General features: G+C 33.2%; 1 protein-coding gene across 3 annotated transcripts in view; it reads left to right on the top strand.

Annotated features, from left to right (window-relative positions):
- The window catches only part of CACNA2D1 (calcium voltage-gated channel auxiliary subunit alpha2delta 1), a 526,258-nt gene that overhangs the window by 445,049 nt on the left and 58,963 nt on the right, over nucleotides 1-22,246 (top strand). For all 3 annotated transcript variants that reach the window (XM_033192867.1, XM_033192869.1, XM_033192868.1), the window contains exons 13-18: nucleotides 12,876-12,954; nucleotides 13,851-13,900; nucleotides 15,115-15,204; nucleotides 19,592-19,669; nucleotides 21,530-21,604; nucleotides 21,877-21,951. In XM_033192867.1, coding sequence (XP_033048758.1) covers nucleotides 12,876-12,954; nucleotides 13,851-13,900; nucleotides 15,115-15,204; nucleotides 19,592-19,669; nucleotides 21,530-21,604; nucleotides 21,877-21,951 — 447 coding nt within the window. The remainder of the gene's footprint in view (nucleotides 1-12,875; nucleotides 12,955-13,850; nucleotides 13,901-15,114; nucleotides 15,205-19,591; nucleotides 19,670-21,529; nucleotides 21,605-21,876; nucleotides 21,952-22,246) is intronic.

The raw sequence follows: 22,246 nt of genomic DNA, 5'->3' as shown, positions 1-22,246 counted from the left end.
CTTTCAGTGATGGATAGAACATCCAGACAGATGATCAATAAGGAAACAGAGGACTTGAACAACACCGTAACCAAATAGACTGCAATAGATTGAGAACATTTGACCCAATACAAATAATACACATTTTTGTCAAGTGCACATGGAACGTTCTTCACGATAGATCATGAGTTAGGTCACAACAAATTCTTAACAAATTTAAGATTGAAATCATACCCAGTCTCCTTACTGACCACAGTGGAGTGAAACTAAAAATTAGTAGTGGGAAGAAAGTCTCCTTTTGCAGATGAAGTGATCTAAATATAGAAGACACTAAAGGACTTCAAAAAGCTCATTAGAACTAATAAACTTCAACAACATTGCAGAATACAAAATCAACATTTGAAAAATTAGTTGTGTTTCTGTACACTAACAACTGACTACCTGACAGGGAAATGAGGAAAACAATCTCATTTACAATAGCACCAAAAAGAATACTATAGTTAGGAATAAACTTAAAAAGGGAGGCAAACTTAACAAATGAGTTTTGTATACTGAAAACTGTAACACTGTGATGAAAGAAATTAAAGAAGACACCAATTGAAAGACATCTCATGTTAATGGATTGGAAGACTTAATATTGTAAAAATTTCCATAGTATCCAAAGTTACCTACAGTTTCAATGCAACCGCCATCAAAATCACAATGGTATTTTTAATAAAAATAGAAAAAAATCCAAAATACATATGAAACTACAAAAGACCACGAAATAGCCAAAGAAATCTTGAACAAAACAAGACTAAAGCTGGAGGCATCACACCTCCTAATATCAAAATGTATTACAAAGCGTCCAGTAATCAAAGCAGTAGGGAACTAGCATAAAGACAGACATTTAGACCTCTGGAACAGAATAGAGATCCCAGAAATAACTCCGTGAATGTATGGCCAACTGATCCTCTATAAGGGTGCAAACAATACAGAATGGAGAAAGAATAGCCTGTGCAAAAAATGGTGTTGGAAAACTGAATACTGACATGCAAATAAAGATGAAATTGGATCCTTATCTGACACCATACACACAGAACAACTCAAAATGGATTAAAATCTAAAATTAAAGGTCAAAATGGATTTAAGACCTAAAATGTTAAAACTCCTAAAAGAGAACAGGGAGAAAGCTTCATGGCATTCATTTATTTTGGTAATGATTTCATGGATATAACACTAAAAACATAGGTAATAAATCCAAAAATAAATGAGACTACATTAAGCTAAAACTCTTGTCCACAGAAAAGGAAACAGCCAACAGAGTTATAAAGACAACTTTTGGAATTGGGAAAATATTTACAAACCATATACTCGATAAGGGTTAGTAGACAAAATATGAAAATAACTCCTACAACTCAACAGCAAAAACCCCCCAATAACCCAATTGAAAAATGAGCTAAGTACTTGATGTTTTTGGAGAAAAGACATAGAGGTAGCCAATAGCTACATGAAAAAATGTACACTACTGGTCATCAGGGAAATACAAATCAAAACCAAAATGTGATATCATCTCTTACCTGTCAGGATTGCTGTTATCAAAGAAACAAAAGACTAGTGTTGGGGAGGATGTGGAGAAAGTGGAATCCTTGCACAACGTTGATGGGAAGGCAAAATTTTGCAGCACCTACAGAAAATAATATGGAGGTCCCCCAAAGAATTAAAACTATAACTACCTTAGCATCCAGCAATCCTACTTCTGGATATTTATCCAAAAAAACTGAAGTTAGGATCTTGAAGCGCACTTCCATTCAGAATAGCCTAGATAAGGAAACAACCTTAATGTTCCTTGACAGATGAATGGATAAAGAAAATGTGGTATATACATACCATGCAATACTACTCAGCATAAAAAAGAAAGAAATTCTCAATGTGTGCAAACCTGGATGAACCTTGAAGACATTGTACCAAGTAAAATCAATAGAAAAAATTGCATTATTCCACTTACATGAGATATCAAAAATGGTCAATTTTATAGATTCAAAGGGTGAAATAGTGGTTGCCGGAAGTGGGGAGAAGGGAGAAATGGGAAGTGGACATGAGGTTTCAGTTAAGCAAGATGAATAAGCTCCAGAGATCTGTAAACATTGTACTTAGAGTCAGCAGTAATACATTGTACATTTAAATGTGTGTTAGGATGATAGCTCTTATGTCGTGCTCTTGCCATAATATAATAAAATTTAGAAACACAGAAAAATTACAACATCTTGAAAGAAAGTTTGGTGAGCTTAAAAAACAAAAAACAAAAAAACTAACTCTTTGTTTTCCCCCACGCCTCTTGTTTAATACTATTGTGGCTGCAGAATGTTTCATTTACATTCATATTTCGTCTAGATGAATCAGAAATGTTTCAGAGCAATCTGGGTAGGCCTGATGAGGTACAATTGGAGAGCTGAAGAATGAGGCTGCAGCAGATACACAGCACAATTTAATGAGGCCAAAAGGTTTGAGAATTAGAACAAAATGTTTGAGTTCTTTTGTGAAATGTACTACTCTTGGGAATTAATCTACCTGATTATAGGTAGGTATAGCTTTAAAACTGAATCCATGTTAATCTCCTCACACAGCTGTTCCAAATTAAAATACATTTGCTTTATAATCTTTACCTGCACCATTGCCATTCCTTAGGGCTCACCCATGTACATGAGACCTCCTTAAAAATAGTGCCAAAACTAAAATGAACTCGATCACGTAGTCCAAACAAATGAATAAAGGAAAGTAAAACCAGACACAGAGTTGAAAGATAATTCCCAGGGCTACCAAAATTTAAAAATATTTTATTTTCCATAGAATAGCCAAGGGACTGCTTAGCAATATATACTTAAGATTGCCTAGCCAGTTAGGAAATAGTTCTCTGACTCTTACCTTAATTCTAAGAATTAATTTAAAAAATGAAAAAACATTCAAATTAATAAAATAAAAAGTTCAAAATAACTAGTAAATTGAATGAGAACAAATAAGAAAAAAATCATATGATAGATCTGAAATAACTTTCAAAGAATGCACATTTGACGTTATAGTCACTTGACAATAAATCCATTTTTGACAATGCATTATTCTTAATGCACTTATTTTAAAGAATTTACTTTAAAAAGTGATCGAGAAAGTCTTTTCTGTTTTGCTCTCATATCCAAACTAGAAATAGTCAATAGTTTATAAAATCTAAACCAAGTTACAAATAGCTGAATATGCAGATGTGTTTTATGTAGTTAGAGTGAACACTGTCAGTTTTTCAACAGATAGTAAGGAAGATAATCCCTGGGAAATAATTGATTGCATATCTACTGTCTCTGCTTGGCTTCTTCATCAGGCAAAAAGAAAGCCTTTAGAGGAAATGTCCAAATGTATGATAATGAAGGACATTTAACTTGTAACATTTAATTCTATTTAACACATGGATTGCTTCTAAAAACTTTTATTTCAGATATTTTGATGCTTTCAACAGTTACTTAAATTTTTAGCTTTCGAATAGGGCTCTACCTTTGTTCATAAAAACCAAGTATTTATTCTGGAGTTACTGTGAAGCTGAAAACAATAATTACCATGTAATATGCCCAGCCAGTAGCGTGATCATCAATTTAAAAGATACGTTTTATGCACATGTGTGTGCGTGTGTGCGTTCTTGTCTCTGATAACATTTATTTACACTCATTTCTCTTAGAGTAAAATTAATGTTGTCAATCCCTCAAACTATGGAATATTTTACCAGGCACATCTTCAGCTTTGAATTATATGATTTTAATGCATTTTGCAAAGTCCTTTTAATATCTGAAACAAACTGAATGAAAAATGAGGTTAAGTATTACTTTAAGCACAGAGTATATGATATGATGTAAACTTTATAGCACAGAAATGACACATGAAATTCCAAGTAAAATTTACTACCTAGAATTGAGATTGCCCATTGTTTGTGTTAAAATGTTATTCCAGAAAGGCACTTTTTGCTGATTTTTCTGTGATTCTTTTCTCTGATTAAGAACTCTACTCACAATATATCTTCTCAGAGGGATTTTCCCCCACTCAACCTTTCTACAGTGGAACCTTTCCCCAGACATCCCCTTTATCATCCTCTATTTCAGCACCCTCTTTCTTCCTGGTCTTCTTTCCCTCATATTACCATTTTTTAATTATTTTAATGCTGTGTTTGCTTTTTATCTGGAGCCTTCCTATCTAATATAAACTCCACGAAGTAGTTGTATACATTTGTAAACATACCAATGAATTCTTAAAGGATGGCACAGTACTTGATACATGGTAGTTGCTCATTACTAGCAGATATGTTGGTCATATCAGTACATATGCAATATATATGCTCCTAATCTATACAAAATTCATAAATGTTAGAAAAATTAAATAGGTTTGTTCTTCTTTTAGAAGGAAATCATTAAAAACTTTTTTTTCCTAAATATTGGAATGTGGAATAAAATTGATATAGATGTTCTTATATATGTCATCTTATAAGTAGGTAACACTTCAGCTTATATAATAAATGATTGTAGTGATGGCACCTTTCCCTTCACTCTAATCATCTAACACGTAGTTTTTCATGAGCATTCTCATTATCAGTGTCAGCAAAGTATTTGACGTTTCCCAAGAGGAACATTTGAAATAAATCACCATACAGCTTCTATTCTACCCTCTCAGCTGATAATACTCTTTGCAGAACTGTAAGTTGCTTGGAAATTCAGTGGATCCCTAGCTTATTCTTTATCTAGTACTATAAATGCATATAGAGAAAAAGGAAACCTCAGATTACTTCCTTACAATCTGATGTTGTGAGGGTGATTCATAGTTGCTAGTGAATTAAAAATATCATAGCATGTATGTAAGTCAAACAACCACATGTAAGACACATAAGAGAAATATTAGCTTGGTTCTTTTTGAATGTGTGTGCAAAACTTACTACTGCACTTTGTTGTTCTTTATAAAACAGTTTTTCTGTTTTATTCACTTGAGCAAATTCAACAGACATTGATTAAATTCTTGTCTCTGTCAGACCCTCTAGCAGATGTGTCGGCCATATTTGTAAATTTGCAATAAATACGGGAAATTTCATATAGATACATCTTATGTGGACAAAATGGCATTTAGAAAATACTGACCCCTTTTCATTAGAGTTTGTTGCTAAGTATGAGAAAGCACACCAAATTTGCTCATCTAGGAAGGTGTTATTTTGAGTTATTTTAGGTTCCTCTTGAGGCATAAAAGGCTAAAGACACGCTGATGGGAAATATTACCTCATTTAATACTAACAGTTTGACTACAAAAGACAAACATTGGTGTCATCATCATCTTCATTACCATAGCTAACACAGAGCTTATAATTTCCATATATTAATGCTTTATATTTACTGTTTCATTTACAACTGGAATAATCATATGATATAATAATAATATCATCATCACCATCACCTCCGTTTTGGAAATAAGAAATCCAAAATCAGAAAAGTAAAGTAACTTGCTGAAAGTTGTACAGCTACTAACTGGCAGAGTCAAGATGGTAAGCTACAGTCTGAATTCCGTAACCTCATGCAGAATGCTCCTGACTGGCCATATGTCTGTGTCTTTCTCTGAGCAGCTCAGTGGCTATGCTAATCATAATTTGCCCACCCAGGAGCCTGCCTTCAAGTCAGACAGCAAGACTTCCCCACAGGGATCTGCTCCTCACAGCTTTCACAGGCTAAGGTGGATTGCCAAAACTTTGCAGGCTGCAAGTAACTTTCAGATCCTTGGGCTTTATAAAATAAAGTGTGAAAGGTGAATTTGGACACTTTTATTTATTACATAATGCTATAAAACTGGAGATATAGACTAGTCAAATGCTCTGGATTCTGATGTATTTGTGAATTATGGAAACCACAGTAGAATTGTATCCTAAAATATTCCATCCAATCTAGTATTTTCATAGGCTTAATGCCAAAAATTTTAGTACACAGAGTAGATTAATAAAACCTATTTCTGACTTCATTTTTCTAACATGATTCGAAGGCTGAAGTTTTTATTTTAGTTTTATTGGCTTTCTTCATAGACTAATTTCCATTATTCTTTGGACATCTGCCTATTGTAAATTAAAGTTGAACTCTGGGTAACTGATAATTGTTGAGGTGACAGTTTCCAGTAACTGGGTTCTGCTGGGAAACAAATTCCTATGGCTTTTTAAAATAGGTTGACCCTGTGGCTTTGGAGAACTCTTAATTGAAGACAAGTATTTTAGTTTTCAAACAAAACAAAACAAAAACAGATTAGCAGAAGTCAGAACTGTAGGATAAAGTTAAAATCAGTGGTATATAAGGAACAAATCAGTAATACATTGTAAATAGCCAAAACTGCTGTTACTTAAAAGTCTTCTCAAATCAAGTAGGCCAGAGCTGTAATACCAAATTTGAATTATTGAATTATTGTTCCTTTCAGAGGAAAATTAGTTTTTGAAACAACTGAAAGTAAAATTATATAAGTTTATGACTATGTTAAAAAGCCATAGGGCCATAAGAATTTTTTTTTTTTTTCTTGAGACGGAGTCTCGCTCCGTGGCCAGGCTGAAGTGCAGTGGTGTGATCTCAGCTCACTGCAGTCTCCGCCTCCCGGGTTCCAGCAACTCACCTGCCTCAACTTCCCAAGTAGCTGGGATTACAGGTGTGTGCCACCATGCCCAGCTATTTTTTGTGTTTTTAGTACAGACAGGGTTTCACCATGTTGGCCAGGATGGTCTTGATCTCCTGACCTCGTGATCTGCCTGCCGCAGCCTCCCAAAGTGCTGGAATTACAGACATGAGCCACTGTACCTGGCTAGGAATTTAATTTTTAAGTGTATTTCCACCCCCGCCCCCCACCCGCAACTGAGACAGAATCTCGCTCACTGTGTTGCCCAGACTGGAGTGCAGTGGTGTGATCTAGGCTCACTGCAACCTCCACCTCCTGGGTTCAAGTGATTCTTCTGCCTCAGCATCCTAAGGTAGCTGGGATTACAGGCGTAAGCCACCATGCTCAGCTAATTTTTGTATTTTTAGTAGAGATGGGGTCTCACTATGTTGCCCAGGCTGGTCTCGAGCTCCTGAGCTCAAGTGATCCACCCACCTCAGCCTCTCAAAGTGCTAGGATTACAAGTGTGAGCCACCACACCTGGCCTTAAGTTTAATTTTATTGTCTGCTCCCCAAATTACTGCTTTTACAATTATATAACTATGCATGAATCCAGAATTATAAGATATTTTTTTTTATTTTCTAGGAAGAACATAGTACATAAATAAGTGTACTAAGTACACTTTATTTTGCCTAAAAAATTTGTTTACCTCCAGTAAGGATGTCTGCTTATTTCATATTAAATAAAAAGGTTAAGAATGTATGATGATGTAAGTATAGTGAAACAGCCCAAACTGCAAAATGCAAGACAACTAATAGCCCAGTTTTGGTCCTGCTCTTACCACATACTGTAATGAACTTATTGATATGTTGGATAACACCAAAGTCTGTCTTAGATCCCTCTGGTAAGAAGTAGAAACCACTCAAGTGTCTATTTACTTGTTCTTCATTTAACAAATGTTTGTTTTCATTGATGAGTAATGTACTACAGTAAATGCTAAATTGTACAATCTTGGCACTTTTAAAACCCAATCCAACGTCTATTCAATACTAGCTTCCCACTGTATTTCTGTTGAAGACCTGTACTCCAGCATTATGAAAAATAATTGTCAAAGCCATCTGTTATTGTATATGTCTCATGTGGCTCTATGATGAAAATTTCATAGAAGCAAACCTTTTGAAAGATGAGCCTATCTAAAATCATACATGTTCAGAAACATTTAGTTAATTTTCTAGGAACATTTTACTCAGAACAGAAAATTTTCATGTGCATTTGTTATATGAACCTAGTGTTGTGATTATAAATATACTACTAGGCATGAGTAAAGGAATTTTTTCTCCACAAAAGCTACCTTAGCCTGGATGTAGATATGCTCTCATGTAAGTGATTTGCTTAAGTGAGAATTAAGATGAAATATTTAGCTTGTGTGACTACCAGTTAAGCATTTTGAGTTATTTTTATATGTCATTTTGTTTTTATGTAAGATCATGCAAATGTACTTAAAGGAACTGTACAAATACACATCTTTGAGAATGTAATTTACCTTAAATTTTTAATTGTACATATTTGAAGAAATCACTTTATTTTTCTATAACTCCAAAATTATGGCTAAACAAGAACTGTAAGTTTAAAGAAGTAAAAAAAAAACAAAAGAAGAAGCAGGTTATCAATCACCTCTATGGACTTTAGCATCTGGAATTTAGTTCATTGACTATTCCACATGGTGGCAGTAGTATAGTATGGAATAGGAATGAAACAATTTACAATTCCAAATAGAAATTTGTGTACACAAAAATTATTTTAAACTTAACCAATACATTATATATACGCACTATACAATATGTAATGTGAATGTTTATGAAATCAATGAAGTTAAAATTCTTATGGAATTAGCTTAAATGTACAAAGAAAAGACAAGTATGGCACTAAGGAATGAAATTTTTTTATTTTAAATTTTTACTGTCATATGAAGAATGTGTGTAAGGTACTACAGTAGATCCTAAGTTTTGAATGACTTATATTAAACTTTTTTCTCAACTGAATATATATTTATAAGATCATTATAGAAAGTTCTAAGATAATCTATATAATCCATAAAATCATTAAATACCTGTGTGCATATGTGTTTGTATGTGTGTGTATGTATATACATATACATACATAAAGCCGAGATAAAATAATCTTGGGTATATTAGATTGTGTAAATATTGTAATGGTAAGGCAGTTGTATAAATTATAAAGAAGGGTGCATTTGCAATTAGGATTTTGCTAAACACTTGGAATAAAATTTCAGGAAAATAATGTTTTTAAAAATCTCTACAAGGCAAATGGAAATTGAGAAAAGGAGTACAAATTATACATTGATGATACAGGAATGATTCAGTTAGTTAATGCAGCTTACATTTAAGTAGCCAAGAACCTATGTGAGAAAAAGAACAAAAAGAGTTTGGCATGTTTCAAAAATTATAATTAAAACTGACAGAATGTGCACTACCCCCAGCCCTGATCCCAAATACCTTAATTTTGAAAACTTCTGAGGGGTCCATGTAAGCAAACACATAGAAGTTAAGTGAAACTTTTATAGCAAAATAAATAAAGCAACAAGCTTTTTTTTTTTTTTTTTGACCTAGTGTTTATTTGGACTATTTGAATGATAACATCAGTCAAATAATCACGTGTGGATCTGAATGTAGCCTCGATGTTATTAGAAATGCTTGCCTTTCTGAGACATAGATATAAGATTCATATAGTCTTACTTGTTTATTTTTTTACTGAAAGTATTTTATGAAAAATGTTTTACTAGATGATTGTTGTGGTAACAGGAACTTCTAGACAAAGCCATGCTTCAGTTGAAAATTAGAGGTATGGGTTCAAATGTTAGTTATGAGGGAGAACCCCCAGTGCTTTCTGGAGCATCTGGACTTCTTCCCTCACTTGAATTCATTTGATGATTGTTTAGGGTTTGGCATTTAAATTGAATTATCAGTTAGGGTGGTCAACCTGCTTATAAAAATATTTCCATTTAGAAGTAAGCTCAACTATGTAAGCAGTAACCCTACGTTGAAATTTATAGACAGACCCAAAAATGACCTAACTGATGAATTAAAGAAAATGAAACCATTGCATTTTGATTGGGAATTCCTGGAGAGAAAGATAGATAGAGAGAGAGAGAAAAAAAACAACTTCTATCATTCACTTAGAAACAGTCATTTATTCTTACAATTTGAAGTATTTAAAACTCGAATTACGTTCACCATGTGGTCTCTTACATAACCAGCTAAGGCAAACCTGGATGATGTAAGAGTGACTCACCTAAAACCTTACAAATGAAATAGCAACATCCCTGATGTACGTTTTGGGGACAGGGATTGTAATAATGTGATCTGTGTGACCAAGACCAGTGAAAGAACAGAGAACAGATGTGAAATCTCTTTTGAGATTTGTGCTCTGAAATCATGTGCAACAGTTAAAAGACATAAAACAGTTAGAAAATGTCCATTGAAATAGTCAATCAACATGAATTAGGGAAAAGCTCTTAACATAGTTCAAACTGGAATTTGAACTCATGGAAAAGTGATTTTCTGCACGTCTATATTTAGAAATAGCTAAAATGATGGTAGTTTCTTTTGCTGTGCAGAAGCTCTTTAGTTTAATTAGATCCCATTTGTCAATTTTGGCTTTTGCTGCCGTTGCTTTTGGTGTTTCAGACATGAATGGGGAAAAAATTTTTGCAATCTACTCATTTGACAAAGGGCTGATATCCAGAACCTACAAAGAACTCAAACAAATTTACAAGAAAAAAACAAACAACCCCATCAAAAAGTGGGCAAAGGATATGAACAGACATTTCTCAAAAGAAGACATTCATACAGCCAACAGACACATGAAAACATGCTCATCATCACTTGCCATCAGAGAAATGCAAATCAAAACCACAATGAGATACCATCTCACACCAGTTAGAATGGCAATCATTAAAAAGTCAGGAAACGGCCAGGCGCGGTGGCTCAAGCCTGTAATCCCAGCACTTTGGGAGGCCGAGACGGGCGGATCACGAGGTCAGGAGATCGAGACCATCCTGGCTAATACGGTGAAACCCTGTCTCTACTTAAAAAATACAAAAAACTAGCCGGGCGACGAGGCGGGCGCCTGTAGTCCCAGCTACTCGGGAGGCTGAGGCAGGAGCATGGCGTAAATCCGGGAGGCGGAGCTTGCAGTGAGCTGAGATCCGGCCACTGCACTCCAGCCTGAGTGGCAGAGCAAGACTCCGTCTCAAAAAAAAAAAAAAAAAAAAAAAAAAAGTCAGGAAACAACAGGTGCTGGAGAGGATGTGGAGAAATAGGAACACTTTTACACTGTTGGTGGGATTGTAAACTAGTTCAACCATTATGGAAAACAGTATGGCAATTCCTCAAGGATCTAGAACTAGATGTACCATATGACCCAGCCATCCCACTACTGGGTATATACCCAAAGGATTATAAATCATGCTGCTATAAAGACACATGCACACGTATGTTTATTGTGGCACTATTCACAATAGCAAAGACTTGGAATCAACCCAAATGTCCATCTGTGACAGACTGGATTAAGAAAATGTGGCACATATACACCATGGAATACTATGCAGCCATAAAAAACGATGAGTTTGCGTCCTTTGTAGGGACATGGATGCAGCTGGAAACCATCATTCTTAGCAAACTATCACAAGAACAGAAAACCAAACACGGCATGTTCTCACTCATAGGTGGGAACTGAACAATGAGATCACTTGGACTCGGGAAGGGGAACATCACACACCGGGGCCTATCATGGGGAGGGGGGAGGGGGGAGGGATTGCATTGGGAGTTATACCTGATATAAATGACGAATTGATGGGTGCTGATGAGTTGATGGGTGCAGCACACCAACATGGCACAAGTATACATATGTAACAAACCTGCACGTTATGCACATGTACCCTAGAACTTAAAGTATAATAAAAAATAAAAATAAATAAATAAATAAAAAGAAATAGCTAAAATGTTGGTTTGAGAGTATTGGTTTACTTAGATTACTAAATTAGTAAAAATCAATATATGAAAAAATCATTTTATTAAGTATAGGTTGACCTCATGGAATTTACCTTTTATATTTTCACACTATTATTTAAATTTAGTGGCTTTCAATAAATACTTAAATTATAAAAACTCTCAATTGATTTTAAAATATTTTCATACTTTTTAGCATGTTAGGAACAGTCAATATTTTGGTTATATTTAAAAATCCTAGGAGCTTAGAATATCTACTTAAATTTGTCAGCCAACTTTTGTAGAAAATAAGTAATATACTAACAACATAATCATATGTGTGCATCCTAATTATTTCCATGGTGAAAACCATCACAGAGTTTAATTGCCTTAAGCAACTTTGAAGTACAATGACCTTTCTGAATAGTTTTTCATTACTACATACCTATGAAATAGGGAAATAAACTTTTTTGCAGTGGCTCGCTATGTAGATAACATGTATAACTATGTAAGACAGGTGAAGTGAGGTTGGATCTCAAAGATGTGTTTTCTTTTCTTTCTTTTCTGTTTTCTTTTATCTTCTTTTCTTTTATTTTCTTTCTTCCCTCCCTCCCTCCCTTCCTTGTTTCCTTCTTTCTTTCCTTCATTCTTTCCTTCTTTCTTTCCTTTATTTCCTTCTTTCTTTTTTTTTTTAAATCGAATTTCGCTCTCATTGCCCAAGCTGGAGTGCAATGGCACAATCTCAGCTCACTGTAACCTCCAACTCCCAGGCTCAGGCGATTCTCCTGCCTCAGCCTCCCAAGTAGTTGGGATTACAGGCATGTATTACAAGGTCCGGCTAATTTTTTGTATTTTTAGTACTAACGGGGTTTCACCATATTAGCCAGGATGGTCTCGAACTCCTGACTTCAGGTGATCCACCTGCCTCGGCCTCCCAAAGTGCTGAGATTACAAGCGTGAGCCTCCGTGCTTGGCCATGAAAGATGTACTTTCTATGAATGAAACATTAGTCATGCTCCTGCCCGAGGAATGGAATATGCAAGAGGACACTTAGGTACAAATTTAAATGTAGCAGCTGGAGTCTATATTTACAGTAGGTTATGTGGTTTTCCTCTGGTCCCTTTCTGAAGTCTTTACTGACCTCAGTTTTTCTTGTCGTATCATTCAACCGGAAAACACTCTTTTTAATAGACATTTTAGCTGTTTTATTTTGCCATTCAATTAAATTTTATTAAGCCTAATGAATACCTATTTTTCAATTCATCCAGGTACGTGTATTCACGTTTTCAGTTGGTCAACACAATTATGACAGAGGACCTATTCAGTGGATGGCCTGTGAAAACAAAGGTAACAAATCTGTTTTCTTCTAGTTAATTAGAAGAAAAAATATTTTGGTAGCTGCTATTAGGTGTGCTTATTTAAAATAAGCTAAAGTTGTAGCTAACTTTTATAAGAATCAGGCAAGAGTAAGATTATGAACATGTTTCTCTAGAGAAAACACATACAAATTTTTTGACATTAGCATTACATTAGATGAAAATTCAGACATCTGATTATATTTCCACATTTATAAAATAATGTATTACACTGAATTATACTGGATGATATATATCAGATACAATCTTACATGAAAAATTAGGAATGAAACAATATCTGAATTTCATAAAGCTTAAATATGAGAGTATGACATATATATTTTTTTCTCTGGGTGGTTTAATTACTGTTTTTGAAAAATCTTATCTTATACATTCCAGGATAATTCAAATGTTGTGCAGTGAGCTCATATTTTCACTCAGAAAGAATGGTATTACTGAGAAAAAATATATTACTTTGAAAAATGAACTCTGATGCCATGGCAACAAAAAGAACCTAAATTTTTTCTGAAAGTTATATTTAGGCAAAGATTTTATATAAATATAATAATTATCCATCATGTATCTTTAATAATTTATCCAATGAAAAAATATTTTTAATGATTCCATGTTTCTTATTCCTTCATAGAAGAATAATACCTATTTTATAGTAACTAAGAAATGTAGTGAAATTTTTCACAAAGCCTGTGTGTTTGTTGTGATGATTCATAAACCATTTTCTTAATTTTGGTATTTCAGTATTAGTTCAATTTTGAAGTGAAATATATTATTTTCAAAATACTCTTTATGAATATTTATAAAATAAAATAATTTTGTGGCCCTTTATTATAAAGTAACATTTATATATAAATATATATATGTATATTTCAGGTTATTATTATGAAATTCCTTCCATTGGTGCAATAAGAATCAATACTCAGGTATGATTATTTAAAGCGTGTTTAAATTTTTTTTTCAAGTATAAGATACTTCTTTTCTGGTTTAAATATGCTCCATATGGAGAAAATTAGTAAGAATGAAAAGATCTGTAATATTACACTTATATTAAAATACTGAGTATCTTGGTGATATATTGGTTTTATTTCATTAACATTGCAAGTGTTTTCAAACACCCAAAACTCAGGTAAATAAAACGAGTATATTGTTACTCTCAGATGTTAAAAACATCATAGAAAATACAGAAAATCAAATTTTCTAAAAATGCATTTCATGTAATTTGAACTTGGTTCTGTAAATGATTTTTTAAAGTTTCTTCAAATTGTAGGTACCATGTATAAAATTAAACACTAATTATGCCGGACAAATTGTACAGGGACCTAGTTGGAACTTAAATACCTCCCAAATAACCCCTGTGGATCTATTTATCTATCTAAAATAAAGTTACAACAAGGAGATGATTTTTCTAACATCATTCAGTTGAAATCACGCCTGTTAAATAACTTTTTGTAGAATGTAGTAATTAAGTTAATTTAAATATTTATTATTTTTAAATCATAAATTACTATGAAAATTGCTACTCCTTTTTAAACATAGCTAAACAAAATAAACAAAATAAACAAAGTCAAAATTTAGCATAAATAACATGGCATTTGTGGAAGTGAATACTGAATACATTGAATGTTGAAATGAAACAGCAGCTGCATTTGAGTCTGATGTCTAGATTTGGCACAGTATTTCCTTTATTTTTTGATGTGTTTAAATGTAGTTTTGAATTTCAGCCAAACAATCTGTGATATGAAGGAAAGTATGTGGCTGCTTTATGATTTTAAATTTGTGCAATTCCATGCAGTAAATCACAGAGCCTTAAATAGTTTAGGTTAACATGAAACAATTCACAAGGAACGTATTTCACTTACTGGCTGTAACACAGAAAACAATGTTCTGATTGTTACTGGAAAAAAACTTGGGTAGATATATTGTATAAATAATATAAGTCACATATTGTTGATTCAAAATACGTAGCCATACCGCTTATGGAGTACCCAAAATAGAAGTTATCTGATTGTATATTCAGTATCAATAATTTTGATTCTATATTCATTTTTAACTCTAGGATATTTTTTTCTCTGTAATTTTTATTACAACACAGCATTCCTAGTTTTAACCACAACTTTTTTTTTTTTTCCATAAACAGGAATATTTGGATGTTTTGGGAAGACCAATGGTTTTAGCAGGAGACAAAGCTAAGCAAGTCCAATGGACAAATGTGTACCTGGATGCATTGGTAAGAAGTTGAGCTGTTCAGTCAAAGACTTTCATAACAAAAGCACACAGATGATTTCTACTTCTTTCTAGATGATGTCTCTGTTTACCTTTTCATTAAATCCTCCCCCAAATTTCTTATATCACAGACTTTTTTCCTGGAATTTATATAATTTACATAAAAACATAGACTTGTATGTAGTTGAGAATTACAAATACAAAGTGTTAGCTTATTGTCTACTTGATCCCTTCATTGAGAATGTAGAATTTCCAACCTGGAATGTTGAATACATGGGCATTTCAGTAAGTTTTTAAATTGTTAATATAAAAAAAAAGATGAAAGTCTTCATGAATTTGAATCTATTTTTGCAGATTTTGGACAATAATTTAGAAGAAAGTATTTTTAAAGTATAGGAGCTAATAGAAGCATAGAAGCATGTCTAGCCCCCACAACTATAGCAGAATCTGCTAAAACTCAGGAATACATGCTGTTAGATAGGCAAAAACTTTACCCTATACTGAAATCGTCACAAACATCTTAATATATTAGTATAATCTTTTGTGCCAGATTCAACCTCAGACTTTTTATGGAGATACGTCATTGAGATGATCAAATCTGGTGTGAAATAAACACATGTTAAATTGTCCGTTGCACAACTGACATTTTAGTAAAGATATGTCATTAAATTTAAAAGCAGTGGTTCTCAACAGGGGGGTCTTTTTGCCCCTTCCAGTTCGTTTGGAAAAAATCTGTAGACATTTTTGATTGTCATGGCTTGAGGGGAGGGGTTGCTGCTGGCATCTAGAGCAAGCATGTCCAACCTGGGGCCCAGGATGGCTTGGAATGCAGCCCAACGCAAACTTTTACACTTTCTGAAAACATTATGAATTTTTTTTTTGCTCTTTTTAAAATCTCATCAACTATTGTTAGTATTAGTGTATTTTAGGTGTGGCCCAAGACAATTCATCTTCTCTCAGTGTGGCCTAGGGAAGCCAAAAGATTGGACACCCCTGAGTGGATAGAGGCCAGGCATGCTGTTAAACATCCTTTAATGCAGAGGAAAACTGCCCACCACACACAACAAAGAATCATCCCTCCAAAAATGTCAATAGGGCCAAAGTTGAAAATTGTTTAAATGTAATGTTTACTTCCTGACATGAAAATTATAAATAATAATCATCGCACTTAAGCTTTATTCTTATGTTTAGTCTTAATGAGAAGAACTTATTAATGATTTACTAAAATAATATATTTGGAGAGAATCAGAATAATAAGACCTGAAAAATAAATGCTGATTCAGTAACCCTTTTCCCTACTTGGAGATCAGTAATATGTTGTTACTGCTTTTCCAAATGTAATGATGAACCCACAGGGCAAAATGCAGTCCATTTAGAATTACTTATCATTTGGTTTTTAGAAAATAAACATATACAGGAAGTTAGAAGAAAAATAGGCACTATTAACATCAGCCTTGCACGCTAAGAAAGATAAAATGAAGCATGAAGCTTGCTTACCTCAAGCCCTAGCTTAAAATTACTGTCCAGTGTTCCTTTTAGACATCACGTATTTACTTAAGGTCACACAGTGATCCAAAGCTGTGGTCAAAATGTTGCACTTTTCAAATCCATCACAGGACAGTGTGTGATAGGAGGAGTCAATAATTATGCCCTGTTGTGTTTCTTTTGACTGGAAGTTCATTAGCCAGCATGTCTGCATTGCTGGTAAGGTTCTTACTGATAGCACAAATGACATTAGGAGGAAATGTTGGTTCTAAATGTGCTGTGCTATAAGCTGAAACTAAATGTAAAAAAAAAAAAAAAAAAGAAACACATGAATTTGCTATTCATTGGACACACACAGCATTCTTTTTACCGGTTTGAAAATAATAAAGTGATCCCCATATATTCCTAGTTATTTGTTTATAATCTCTCCACACAGGAGATTAAAAATATATGTTGGTCAAAAACAAACAGTTATATTAAAAAGGAAAAGGTAAATATATTTTAAAACCAAATATAATGGATATAATGAGAAAAAGAATTCTGACTTCAAAATAAAGAAGCCAGTATTGGGGCAAAGTGGATTGTGGTTAAGAAAATGGAGACATTTTAGCTGGTCATATTAGTGTCAGATTTTTGCAGTTGGTGGTGAAAAGTGAAACCATAGAAATGGAGTATAGCCTAAAAGTTGGGGAAGCACTGAGTATATCAAAAAAATGATACCCTGGTCATTTTTGGTGATAAGGAGAGATTAGGACAATATTGTGGAGGGTTCATTTTAATTAGGAGACAAAGTGAAGCTCTTTATAAGAAGAGATATGACAAGAGTTGGGGCTCTAGAAAATATTTTTAAAATTCCAGGATAGAGAAATCTTGTTTTATTTCTCTCTTATTTTCTAGAGACACATGCAGTGCTCAAGAGTAGAGTACAAGTTTTTGGTCTGCTTAATAAATGAGGAGAAAAAATTCAAGTTGGGTTCCAATAAGTTCATTCATAATTATCTTAAATCCAATATGTTAGTAATCTAGTAACTCACTTTAGGCTACATTTTACCATTTTTAGAAGCAAATAATGATATGCAGTAAAAATGCAAAGGAAATGATTACATCCATATCTACCTCGTCTTAAACCACGGTAGCATTTTTAAAACTCTGCATATAGATTATACCTCTAAGAGACACTTCACCAAATCTTTACTGAATTACCTTTTGGATACCAGTTTTATGAATTAATCTATTCATATATATGTATCATATATATTCATATATATGTATTATATATAATATAGATATTATATATAATTGTATTAGTCTGTTCTCACGCTGCTGTGAAAAAATACCCGAGACTGAGTAATTGATAAAGAAGAGAGGTTTAATTGATTCACAGTTCCATGTGGCTGGGGAGGCCTCCAGAAACTTAAAATCATGGAGGAAGGCACCTCTTCATGGGGCGGCAGGAGAGAGAATAAGTGCTGAGCAAAGGAGGAAGCCACTTATAAAAACATTAGATCTCTTGAGAAATTACTATCATGAGAATAGAATGGGGGAAACCGTCCCCATTATTCAATTACTTCTGGATCCCTCCCACAACACGTGGGGATTATGGGAACAACAATTGAAGATGAGATTTGGGTGGGAACACAGCCAAACCATGTCAATCATCATGCACCCAAATATGTTTGGTTGTTTCCTTAGTTTTATTTGTTGCAAATAATTTGGTATTTTGGTCTGCTGGAAGCTTCTCTATTATTGTCTCTCCTCCATAATTCATTCATCATTCCCACTGAATTTGGGCCTCCTATGTGCCCAATTATGAACCACAACCTGATACCACAACATTTGCTCCCTGATATTAATAAAATTTTTAATGTTCTAATGAATAATGATTCCAAATCCAACTTTATGAACTCGGTTCTGATTCCAGAACTCTGTTCCAAGTTCATGAACTTTGGATTTGGAATCACTATTTGTGAGATGATTAATAATATTTTCTCATTTTAGCAAATTCAAAATTTCAAACAATAATTTAAAAATTATTTTAAAGAGTGATTTTGATAAACAGGTAGTTTTGACATGAAATAGTGGCTAAAAATTATAATGGATATAGATGTCAGTAACAAAAGCAAACTCTGACTTGAAAATCAGTTTATTTCAACTAATCTCTATGAATTCATTTAATATATTAAGTTATATGCCTATTAATAGGATGGCATTATTTCTATTATGTTAAACTCTTCAGACTAGACTTTTATATTTGATGCTTTCAGTTGTCTTTTCTTCATCATTTTACCTTGTCAAAAAGTACTGCTTATTTTGGGGGCTACTTAGAAGTAGTATTGCTTCTTCTGAAGAGCATAACACTTACTTAGAATATCCCAGATATGCAGTATCAATAGAATGTTTATTTTATTTATCATGCTATTCAACTGCACATTTGTCATTTAGCATTAAATCTTTGGCTTAGGGCATAAAAAAAATTAAGAATGAGGCTACAAAAAGGGAAGCTAAGTAAATCACTTAAAATAATATTTTATTATCACTCTGCTTATGGAGGCCCTGATATTATTAGGTGAACTATCACTATTAAAAAGGGAGTGGACAGAGAGTTACTGAAATGCATACAGGCTGTTGACCAGTTGTGTAAGTTGATTATTTTTAAAGTTATCTTAGAATATTATTTTAAATGTTTCATGCTTCAGTAGCTGACTAGTAGGTCCTAATTTTCTCCAAGATATTTTCATCGATATTTTAAAAATAAATTTTAATAGATATTCAAAATGAGTTACTAATTTTTGTGGATCTTTATAAAGTAACTATAAAATGCAGTCTCAGATATCAAAGGCTAATGCACTCTGACAAAGCTTAAATTGTAATTTTAATTTGCCCTTTCTCTCTGAATCTATTTTTAGGAACTGGGACTTGTCATTACTGGAACTCTTCCGGTCTTCAACATAACCGGCCAATTTGAAAATAAGACAAACTTAAAGGTTAAAAGTTAATTGATAAAATTAATAATAATAAATGACAAACTGTGACGTTGAAGCTCAACATGGATAAGATATTTCCATAAGAAAACACATGCAGTGTAACTGTCTTGTGAGGCCAGAGGTCAAAGGCAACAGCTGCCTATGCGATAACCACCTGGGAAAAAGGAAATGCAGGTCAAACTCTCTGTTGCCCTAGAGCCAAGATTCAACTTAACTCCACTTAACTATGACCTGATGAGAACACAGAGTCAGACTCTGGGAGTAATTATATGATAAATGGACAGTAATATTATGTGCATATTTTAAGAATCCATCTGAGATATTAATGGAGTTTAGAAAGAAAAATCCGAAGACCAAAAGCATGGTGATGTTTGTATCAGGTGTACATTGGTATATTAAATCATTCCTCCCCAACTCCCAAACAGTAGCTTTTTAAAAATTATCTTGTAACTTAAGGATCTGATTTAAATTAATATTTATCTTTTTTTTTTCTATTTTAGGGTACAAGAAGAATAATTTCATAGAATACTTAATTTTTATAGCACTGGTTTTTGGTCAGTGCAGTAAAATGCCTATTTAAAAGTTCTAAAAAATACGTATCTTATACTTATTGTTTCTTATTTGTTAAATGCTTTTGATTTTAAATAGGATTGCATTCCAATTTTTTAGTTTGATTCAGAAGGAATTTGAGATTTTGAAGTTGAGCTTTTTAATACTAGAGACTGATTTTATAACGTAGGTGAGATACTTGATTTGAGTGAATATTTATTTCCATTTTATGGTTTCATGAAGTCTGTTGCACTTAAGCGTTGTTTGATCAGTTATTATATATCTCAGTTGAACTCCTTATTTTAATAAGGAGGCCATAGAAAACAGTTATTTCTCTTTGGGGACCCATTACCATTCTTACCTATCTGCAGGTTCTAAATATTGTAACTCATAAAAGAGTAACTCTCTTTCTCATACGTGTTCACAAATCTCACTGTGAACTAAGAGATTGCTTCAGTTGGGAAGTTTTTGCTCAGACTAGGATTGGTTCATGGAAAAGAGCATAGTTGTTGACAGAACTTTCTTACTCTATCTGTACCTCCACAAAGTTTAAATGTTTTTGTAATTACTAGATTTTATAATTTTTTGCAAGCACATTTCAAATTTATTATTTTATAATTTATATATTTCCATTTGAAACAACAATTTTGGACTCAAAATTTTAACACAATTTCCATCTTTATGTCCCATGGAAGATCATGATGGCAGTTTGCCACAAATCTCCTCTACTTGCACCTAAAACTGTGATGCCTGTTGCTTGGTATATAGAAGTTATTAGCCGTGACTAGAAATAGTGTTTTTTAGGATTTCATCACCAATATGGTCACATACTTTCAGGATAGTTACATACGCAGGAACTATCTGCAGCAAAAATCCAATGTGTTCTTATTCTGTATTGTATAATCTTTAAGCTGGACATTCTTGTGGTTTCTTAATTATAGTAAACCATAAAGTCAGTCTAAACTCACATATAGAGACACACAGCTATACGCGCTGACTATACGATAGCAGTGAAAATAAATATTAGAAGAAAAGGGTACAAGAAGTGTCAAACATTTTTATTTATCTTTTATATATTTTAGCCTCAATTATCTAGATTTTCTTTGCTAAGTTAAATGATAATGATGATAAAGTTGTAGGAAACAAAGCTGACAATCCTTGTAAATTGACACCAAGAGTCCTTCACCCTATATATACATTTAAACTAATATGGAATATAACCATAATGCCAGCAAAATTTGAGCATATGATAATTGTGTAAAAATATGTAAATTTTTGATATAAAGTGCCATTTTTGCTCTCTTATTACAGAACCAGCTGATTCTTGGTGTGATGGGGGTAGATGTGTCTTTGGAAGATATTAAAAGACTGACACCACGTTTTACAGTAAGATGAAATTTGCTCTTTTGATACCTTTTCTAGTTTAGAACTCTGTACTAATTTAGCTTGGCCACAAAGCACTTAGGTAATTCTCAAAAATTATGGACAGTTATCTTAGCAAAGGAACTACATGGTTAAAAGCATCTCTAAAATAAAATGATTCCATGTTATCTTTCAACATGCTATAAAATGTGTATTTAATACATTATGTATTTAAAAGAATATAGATTTCTAATTGTGACTCAGGTATATCTAAGCTTATGTTTTTTCTTTTCCAGCTGTGCCCCAATGGGTATTACTTTGCAATCGATCCTAATGGTTATGTTTTATTACATCCAAATCTTCAGCCAAAGGTCGGTATATAATTTGTTTACACTGGGTAGTGTTTTGTAGAATTAATGACTAATGTTCCTAATAGGATTGTTGTTTTAAAATTTATTATATAACACTAAATATCAAAGTACAGTCTGTAACGTGGCTTTCTTCTTAGATGTCAAGACAACACATCATAATATATGAAAGAGTAAAAGCCGTTTTCATTTTCTGTTACCAATTTAGCTGCAGTAATATTTTTATCTCAAAGACAGCCATTATCACCCACTGAGCCTCAATTTCATGCATCCCACTTCTGACTTTGATTTTAAGGCT

This window comes from Trachypithecus francoisi, unplaced genomic scaffold (genome assembly GCF_009764315.1).
Source record: "Trachypithecus francoisi isolate TF-2019V2 unplaced genomic scaffold, Tfra_2.0 Lachesis_group4, whole genome shotgun sequence".
Classification (NCBI taxonomy): domain Eukaryota; kingdom Metazoa; phylum Chordata; class Mammalia; order Primates; family Cercopithecidae; genus Trachypithecus; species Trachypithecus francoisi.
Note: the sequence above shows the minus strand (reverse complement) of the source record. Positions and strands in the feature narration are given on the sequence as shown.